We start from the raw sequence: 9475 nt of genomic DNA on the forward strand, positions 1-9475 counted from the left end.
CATGAATTTGTGTCTCTATCCTAAACAAATACTCAGATCCACGTAGCGTGCAATTCAGGGGTTTTCCTCTGTTTTGGTTGTGGATTTCAGGGCAAGAGAAGTTTCGTTCCCCTCTCCTGCGAGGCCGGATGTGAAGAATTTTGTACGGACGTTTGTTTGTTAGCCCAAATCTGTATATTAAAAAAGCAGCAGCAGCAGCAGCGGAATAATACAGAGTGAGAAAACTTCTTAACGCACGAAATAAACGCTGGGAGTTGAATGAGGGCGGCAGGGGAGGAAGAGCGGCGAATTTATTGATAAAAATTTATTTTTTAAAACTCCTTTAAAGAATTCCTTTTAAAACCAACAGGCAAACTTGTCTTCTTTGTTTTTTGTTTAAATCTATATTGATCTCTCCTAGACTTTTCGGGAGGTCAAAGCTCTTTTCAAGAGTGAAAATCGGGCCTATTTCTACCCTACACACCCGCTTTCTTCCCCCCCCTCTCCCTTCTTTGGGGTTGGGGATTCCAGTTTCGCCCATTTTGGGGGTCTTGTGCATTATTTCCACGGTCGCCGGAGCAGGCTGGGCAGAAGAGATGGAGAGCAAGGTCTGAAGAGATTTACAGCTTAATTTATGTTGCTTCATCTACCCGTAGACTTCGGTAGGTCAAGTTGGCCTTCTCCGCCCCCGCCCTCCGCCTCTCCCAGGCCTGGCCAGGCCGCAAAGCAGCGCCGAGTCGCCGCGGTCGGAGGGGGATTCAAAGCCGGCGCTCTGTCTTACCCTCCTCCAGTTTTCCAAACAACCACAAGAAAAACCGACCCCCCAAAAGCGTTTTTTTCCTTTCTCCCCAACGTTTAGGACGAACGCCCAGCTTTCCAAAACCAAACCCGCCTTCTTAGCTTCCCTTTCTCCTCCGCACAACAAAGGCCGAGGGATCTGTTCAGCCTGCCAGGTACCTCCCAGATCTCCTCCCACGCGGATTGGAGACGTTGCTCTTTCTTTAAATTCAGCAGGGGAGGGGGGACGCCTGATCTGGGTCTACCCCTCCCCATTTAATTATGGTTATAGGGGTGTTTGGGGAGGGGTGTTCGTGTTTTTTTTTTAAAAAATGCAACCGGGGCTGTTGCTCCTCATCCTCCCACTCGGCCTGCGGGTTTGTCGCTCACCCACGCGCTCCCCTCTCCCGTTTAGAGAAAAGTCCGCAGAGGAGGTTGGAGAGAAAGACGCTGGCGGGGGTGGGGACCTCCGGTTCCCATGAAAGTTGCTTTGGATGCTGGAAGTTTGCGCGTGGCGACTCGGAAGGCGAAGGCCACGGGTGAGGGGGCGGTGTGGCTGCGTGTGTTGCACGGGTGGCCTTACCGGGAGGCCTGGCGCCTCTGCAAAAGGGTCACCCGCCCCAGCCGGCTCGAAGCGCCCGTCTCGGAAAGCTGCCCTGAAACCCAGACGCGCTGGTGATCTAATTGCAGGACGCGTGTCAGCCAGAGAAGGGCAGAACACGCGCGGGAGGCCGTTAATTTTCTTTCGCCCGGCCTCGGAAGAACAAACGCCGAGCCGGCCTAGACCAGGAGGACCTGGCCGGGAGAAGAACGGGACAAATCGGGAAAGGAGGAAGCCGGGAGCGGGGGCGCCTTAGCGAGCGCAGAGCCCGGGAAAGCCCCCCTCGCCCGCTGGGGTGGCGGGGAGGGGGGGGGTCTCCTCTTCCCTCCGGATTTCCAAGTGCCGATTCCAACCCCCCCTCCTCCCCCGGTGCTTTCTCGCGCTCTTGGGGGCGTCCCCATCCTCCACCCCCTTCGCACGCCATTTTTTTTAATACCCGGGCACTATGCGAGTCTTCATCATAAGCACAAGAAGAGAACGCCCACTCGCCCGCGGCCGCTTCCCCTTTGCCCCGGGCTTGTGTGTGTGTGTGTGTGTGTACGCGCGCGTCTCTGTGTTGTCTGCACGCACCGAGGAGGCACAAACCCCCACAGACTCCCCCCACGCTACTCTTCTTCCCGCACCCCCGTCAAGCGTCCTTCTCGTTGCCGACCAGGCAGGAGACGTGGGGGGGGGGGGGGAAGGGACGGAGCGGGGGGGGGAGGCTAGCAAGAAAGTTGGCGGGCGAGTCAAGCGAGCGAGACCGCTAGGGCGTCCGCAAAGGAGCGGGCTCCCGTTCTTGCGAGGAGGGGAGGGGGCTGTAAGTTTGGGGAAGGGGAGATTAAAGCTTGTTTTTTTCTTTTCTTGTGTCTCTGGTTTTGCGCTCTTTCTCTCTCCCCTCCCCTTTTGACCAGTTCCCTAAAAAGAGGCTGAAATCTGGGGGGGGGGGAAGAGTCTGCTGGCTGCATTTTAGACCCCGAGAGCTTCTTTCTGGCCGGATCAAAGGCGCGTTTCCTGCCGGGGAGAGCGGCGGATTTTCCTTGGAGCTTTTTCAAAGCGGGGGGGGGGCATTCCGTAACTGGGCAGAGCACAATCGCCGGCCGCGTTTTTCCCCCCTCGCTTCTCCCTCCCCGTTCCGATTTTCCTTTCCAGGCTTACTTTCCCTTAATTTCCCCCCCCCCTTTTCTTTTTTCTTGCAAAGGTTTTCAGAAGCGCCTCTTAAGCCGACGAGGCGAGAAGCGGGGCTGCGGAAGGCGAGCGGGAAGCGTCGGGCTCGCTCCGGCCTGGACTTATCGCTCGGCCCGGGCAAGAGAGCCGGTTCCCGAGGAAGGGCTCCGGATCTCTCGCGTGCCCGACCAGCCCCGGATCAGAACCGTCTCCTCTCTCCGGGGTCGGGAAAAGGAGAAACCGCGTTCATTTCCAACGCTTCCCTTTAAAGGGGGAGATTTGTCGACCTGAGGGGGGGTCCTCGCTGCTCTTGAGCCTGAAAACAACCAAGCTCGGAGGGCACGAAGGACCCTCGCGTCTCCCTTTCTCCAGATACCCGCCTGTCTGCGTAAGACCCACGCATCGGCCTTCGCGTGGCCGCCAGGCGCGTCCACGGGGGGGGGACTTTCCCCAAGTCCCCCCCGAGAAGTTTCCAAAAGAGAAACCGGTCTTTCCCCCCCCCCACCAGCCCTGGGACCCAAAGCGGTTTGAGGAACGAAGGCCACGATCCGGCATTGCAGATCCGGCCCCGCGGGGACGATCTCCGTGGCACCGGCTTCCTCCTTCGGTGGGGGTGTGTGTGGGGGGGACCCCTTTTCGCCCAGGCGTCCTCGGGTCGGCTGGACGGGCTGCGCTGGGGTGGGCGACCCGGCTCCTCCGAGCAAACCTCCCACGAAGAGCGAAACCGAATAAAATCGACAAGAGGGTTAGGGAATCGGGGTCACAAACCATCGGAAGACGACGGCAATTTAATCAGATCGGAGCGGTCGGAGGAGGGCAACGCGAGGAAGTCGCCCGGCTTGGAACTGGCTCAGCGCCTGCAAAGACACCCCCCCACATTAGGGGGGGGCGAAGGGGGAGGATGCGCGAGCACCACCCACCCCTCCCTCCCCTCCCCCCCCCGTCACATCTCCAGTAAACAAAACGCTGCTCGGGGAGGGGGGGGGGAGACCCGGCTGGGCCAGCAGCCTTTCACCTTACCTGCGCCCCACCGAGCGAAGCCCCGTCCAATCACGGCGCGGGTCTCGCCGCCAGCTGCCATTTCCAAGACGGAGAGCTTGTCCGTCCGGGCGGGCGGGCCAATGGGCCTCCAGGCTGGAAGGTCAGGTGACAGCCGGCTGCCTGGCTCCCCATTGGCTGGCCCAGATGCAGCCCCCCCCCTCTCCCGGAGTTGGGGCTCCCTGTCGTCCGCCCCCCCACCCCCCACCCCGCTCTTGGCTCCTCTGAGCCCCCTCCCTCGGCTGCTTCCCTCTGGGGTAGCCGGGGAGAAGCGCCCGAGCCCAGCCAGTGCCAGGACGGGGCTCCGCCGGAGCGGAGGGCGCCCTACCGATCAGGCAGGCGGCGGGGATCCCCTCCTCGGGGGCAGCGCCCTTTTCCCCCCTCCCGGCCCGCGCGGCCGGGGGGCGCCGCCGTCCTTGCTCCTCCGGGGCCGGGTGGGTGGGGTTTCCCGCCGCCCGGCTGGCTTTTCTTCTGCTTCTGCTGCCGCCGCCGCTCCTTCTTCCCCCCGCGGTTCGGCGAGGTCGGGCGCGCGTGTGAATGTGGCTGTGGCGGAGCCGCCGCGGCAGCCCTCCTGCCCGCCCGGCCATTGTGCGGGGCTGATCTCCAGGCGGCGGGGAGGGGGGCATCGGAGGGGAAGGGCGGCGAGGTGGGCTCGGAGCGGCCCCGCGTTGTCGGCGGCTGCGGGAAGGCAGAGGAGGTGGGGAGGGGCTCCCTCCGGCGTCCACGGAAGGAAGACCCCGCGGGAGAGGAGCGCTGTCGTGGATCGCCGCCGCCTCCTGGTCCTCTCCCCGGCGGCCGTCTGAAGGAGGGCGATGGCCATGCTGCTGGACGGCGGGCCCCAGTTCCCCACCTTGGGGGGCTTCGCGTCCTCTCGGCCCCACCCGCACGACGTGGCCCTGGGGCTCAACCACGCGCCCTTCGGCGACTCTTCCTTCAAACTCAGCCCCGCCGCCCACGAGCTGGCCTCGGCTCAGGGATCCGCCTTTACGCCGCAAGCTTCGGGCTTCGCGCAGCACCACCACCACCACCACCATCCACAGCACCACCACCCGCACCATCATCCCCCGCCGCCGCCGCCTCACCCGCACGCCGCCGCCGGCCAGGTGCCTTCGCCTTACGTGGCCGCCTTCAACTCCACGCGGGACTTTCTCTTCCGCAACCGCGGGGGCTGCGCCCTGGCCGAGCCGCCCTCGAGCGGCGGCGGCGGCGGCGGCGGGGCGAGCGGGGCCCCCGTCGGCTCCCCGGCGCCGCACGGCCTCTTCGGCAGCAACCCGCCCGGCGGACTCCACGCGCCCGGCGGCCTGGCGGACGGCGCGGGAGGCTACCTGCTTTTCCCCGGCTTGCACGAGCAGAACGCGGCCGGCCTGCCTTCGCCGTCGGGCCCCGTGGAGGGCGGCCAGCTGCCCCTGGGTCTGCGCGGAGACTTCTTCGGCCGGCCGGACTCGTACCGGGGCATCTCCAGCCCCCGAGCGGACGCTTACGGGGCCGCGCCGCCCTTCCCCAACTACGGCCCCGTGAACGTGGGGACGGCCCACCACCCCCACGCCCACCCGGGAGCCGGCGCCTTCTTCCGCTACATGCGGCAGCCGGTGAAGCAGGAGCTGGCTTGCAAGTGGCTGGAGGAGGCTTCCCAGGCGCCGGGGGATCGCTCCAAGAAGTGCTGCGAGCGGCAATTCAGCACCATGCACGAACTGGTCACCCACGTCACGTTGGAACACGTCGGGGGCCCCGAGCAGAACAGCCACGTGTGTTTGTGGGACGAGTGCGGCCGCCAAGGCAAATCCTTCAAGGCGAAGTACAAGCTGGTCAACCACATCCGCGTCCACACGGGCGAGAAACCCTTTCCCTGCCCCTTCCCGGGATGCGGGAAAATCTTTGCTCGCTCCGAGAACCTCAAAATCCATAAAAGGACCCACACAGGTAAGAGAGAGAAGGGGACCCCGCTCCCGCCCCCCACCCTCCCCGGCCGGCTCCCTTAAGGCTCTCCAATGGTTAAAGCCGGTTGCGCTCGATCCCGGGTAGGTTTCGTGGTTCAGACGGCCGACCAGGCAAAAGGGCCCCCGGTTCGTTTGGGGTTCCGCGGGGGAAGGGATGAATTTGGGGGGAACCGCAGCTGGGAAATGGGAAATGGGGCTGTTGGGGGCGGGGGGGAGGGTTGCAAAGAGAGAGGCAGAACTGGGGAAGACGCCAAGGGGTTTGCGGGGACATGGCGTGTGGGGGGGGGGCGAGGGTTGAGGGAAGAAGAAATGGGGGCGGAAAGAAACGGCAGACAAAACCAAGGGATGTGTTTGGGCTTGTTTTTCACCCCGGATCAAATCCGGATTGATTTTCATTTTGCAGTCCAGGCTGGTCAGTTTCACGGCCGGTTGGTTGCAGATTGCCGATGTCTTGTCAATTTCGCCAAAAGAGCCAGCCTGTTTTTCGGTTTGTTGGTTTGTTGATGTGCGTGTGGGTTGTTTTGTTTTTGGGGGGGCCGCGTATATTTGTTTCCTTCCGTTCTTCCGAAATGAAATTTCAGAGACTCTCCTTCCCTCTCGGCCTCCTTAGCTTCCCCCCCTCGTGGCTCCCAGGCTCCCCCTCCTGATTGGGGGGGGGGCGTCCTGTGAGCCCAAGGGGGAGGGGGGGCGTTCCTCGGAGGTGAGTGGATTGCTTTTTGAAAGCCACTTGCTCAGACGCTCCGCGGAGCAAACCATAGTGATGCAAATGAAAGCGAATTTCCCCCTCACTTCCGCTCTCTCTTTTAACGACTTGATTGGCACCTCTAATTAAATCAGTGATACCTTTTGTCCCGAGTATTTTTTTTTCCTCCTCTCTCCCTGCACATTTCCCCCCACCCGGGTTTGTTTGTTTTTTGGGAGAAAGAGTTTCGTTCTTCTAAAAAAAGAAAATTAAATTGGAAGCAGCCAATACTGGTATTTTCTAGCATTCTGGGATCCTCCTCTGAGTTACTTAGTTCATAAATCACTCAGAAGTCAGTTTCTGAATCTCTCCTAAGAGTGGCGTGTTGCATGTGATAAACACAGGATTAAAGGCACAAGGGCCATTTAATTGTCAATAACCCCAATTTGATCCTCCCTCCCTCTCTTCTCTCTTTTTTCCTCCCTCCCTCCCTCAAGCACATTACTAGGGGGAAGAATGGGGGAAAAAATAGAAGGCAAAAATTATTCAGGAACTGAAGTTTGAGAGAGAGAGAGAGAGAGAGAGAAAGAACCAGGCAAGGAGCAAAATGTGAAAATCCCAAGTTGTCCCCCACCCCCCACTTCCCTCTCTGATCTTTTCAATCTGTACTCCTGTCCATCTGTAGGAGAAAAACCCTTCAAGTGCGAATTTGAAGGCTGTGATCGGCGTTTTGCGAACAGCAGCGACAGAAAGAAACACATGCACGTACACACCTCTGACAAGCCCTACGTCTGCAAAGTTTGTGACAAGTCCTACACCCACCCCAGTTCCTTAAGGAAGCATATGAAGGTAATGGTTTTTCATCCTGAGGGTTGGTGGTCCGTATTTCTATATTGCTGCTTCCGTTTTCGATTACAGATTATTATTTTTTAAAAAAGAACCCCAATATTGGAGAATTGTAAAAGCCATCCAGCTTGATCTTGCATAGATAAATGTGTTTGCGAGTGTATAATTACACACAAATGCTCTCTTTCATTCCTCCTAAAAAGAAATCTATTTATGTAGGAGAGTAGATTGCATGTGTGTGTGTGTACAGTTACACTGTACAACTGCACAGTGTACCAATATCAATAATTTATACCAAGAGTACAAAATAGTTTATGTGCTATGATACCGCTACGTCTCTGTGCCCAAACAATTGTTTATTTCTGCATATTACAGTCTTCTGTGTGCATTTACTTTTGTCTGTTAGTTATTTATACAATAACCCCCTTCACCAGAAAAACAGAATGCCTGCACACATCCTTGTTTCTCTGTGTACAGCAGTCCTCGAATCGTGACCTGAGCCCAAAATTTCTGTTGCTAAGTAAGATATTTATTAAGTGAATTTTGCTCCGTTTTGCGACCTTCCTTGCCACAATTGTTATGTGAATCCCTGCAGTTCTTAAGTTGGTAACAATGGCTGTTAAGTGAATCTGGCTTTTCCATTGACTTTGCTTGTTAGAAGGGTTGCAAAAGGGGATCACGTGACCCCCCACCCCGACGCTGCGACCGTCATAATTATGAGACAGCTGCCAAATGTCTGAATGTTGATCGGGTGACCCACGGGGATGCTGCAACAGCTGGGAGAAAAACGGCCATAAGTCTCTTTTTTCCAGCGCCCTTGTAACTTTGAACAGTCACTAAATGAAGGGTTGTAAATCAAGGACTGCCCGAACTTTGGCCTTATGCAAACTTTTATCCCTACCGTTTTATTTTTAAAATCACGGCAGTCTTCTCTTTTGGTCTGGCTCGATTCTGGAACTATCTTCCCCAACAGGGGATGTTTTGCTTGAAGTTCCTCTTTTAGTTGGCCTTTTGCTGCAAAATATTTCACTTGCTTAATCCCGACTGCTCCCTGCTTTATCCATCTAATATAGGCACAGCTTTTTTTTTTAACCTACACTTCCGATTAGAAGACTTTCTTAAGAACCCAGAAGCAGGAGTTGGTGGTGAAACAAGAGGCATTTTCTCCTGCACCCTCCTTTCCCCCCCCCATGTAAGCTTCTAAAATATAAATCCCTTCCAAGGTCCTTTGCCTTACTCTGGAGTATCACTCAGGAGCAATCAGCCTCCTAATTGTCACTATGCAGATTGGCTGGAAGGCTCCTTCCTTTGCAGGCCAGTGTCCTCCAGAATCCCTTATTGTTCTGGTTCATTCTGGATTTAATCTGGGCTGGGGGGGATCTTTTTTACTTTCTCTGATTTGGGACAAAGATCTTTTGAATTGGAGTTTGCTTTACATTTATCCCCTGCACACTCTCTCTCTCACACACACACACACAGAGACACACAAACACAACATTTATCCTCCAAGATCCTTTATTCTAGATTTATTCTTGGGTGAGGGTCTTTTCTACTTTCTTTGGTTTGTTTCAAAAAAATCTATTGAGCTGGGGGTTTGCTTTAAGTTTGTCCCCTTCTCTCTCTCTCCCCACCCCCTCCCCCCTCTCTCTGTCCCAAATGGGGAGGCATATGGGAGTGTGTTCTTGGGCTGCTCCTTAAGCTGCGTCTCTTTCTAATTATTGGTTCTGTTTTTATCTGGTTTGGACTGCCAAACGTATCAATGAAAGAAATAACCAGTTCAGATCCTGTGGTGATCCTCTCTCTCTCTCTCTCCCCCTCCCTCTCTCTCTCTCTCTCTCTGTCCTTTTCAGGTCCACGAAACGCAGAGCTCCGAATCCTCTCCCGCAGCCAGTTCCGGCTACGAATCCTCCACGCCCCCCACCCTGGCTGCTGCCCCCAGCAAGGACTCCGGGAAAACTGCCCCTTCCACTGTTCAGACGGCCAACCCCAACCCTGGTCTGCCCCCCAACTTCAGTGAATGGTATGTCTGAGGAGGGGGAACCTGCGGCCTGCCCCCCCTCCTCACTTTGATTCCCAGTGACATCAAAAGACAGCCAGCCATCCTGCCTGGCCTGCTGCTGCTGCTGCTGCTGGATTTTACAAAACTTGCCAAAAGGAAGGAGGAAAGTGGGGGTGTCAGGGAGCATCATCCCCGTCTCTCACCCCGATCCAAGAGCCATCCGGAGGCTGAACTTAATCATGTCTGCTGTTCTCAGGATTAGCCGGTTTTCTTTCTGCATTGAGTGTTTCTTTCCGTTTTTTATTTAAAAACAACAACAATTCTTCTAATTCATTCTTCATCCCCCATCTCCCCCCCCCACTTTCCCCCTTGCCTTTTGTAATTGACTTCCCTGGATGTTGCATCCTTCACACCCACTGCTCACCCCGACTTCTTCAGTGGGATGTTCAGAAATGAAGCCGATGTTTTCT

The 9475-nt window shown here is 56.8% G+C and overlaps 1 protein-coding gene across 1 annotated transcript; it reads left to right on the forward strand.

Annotated features, from left to right (window-relative positions):
• Positions 1–4353: 4353 nt before the first annotated feature.
• Positions 4354–9036, forward strand: ZIC3 (Zic family member 3; the record flags this gene model as incomplete). The annotated part of the gene is made up of 3 exons (XM_083371901.1): positions 4354–5461; positions 6846–7009; positions 8857–9036. The coding sequence occupies 3 exons, from the start codon at positions 4354–4356 to the stop codon at positions 9034–9036; spliced, it is 1452 nt and encodes a 483-aa protein (XP_083228027.1).
• Between the last annotated feature and the right edge of the window lie 439 nt (positions 9037–9475).

The sequence above is a fragment of the Vipera ursinii genome (assembly GCF_947247035.1).
Source record: "Vipera ursinii genome assembly, chromosome: 12".
Taxonomy (NCBI): domain Eukaryota; kingdom Metazoa; phylum Chordata; class Lepidosauria; order Squamata; family Viperidae; genus Vipera; species Vipera ursinii.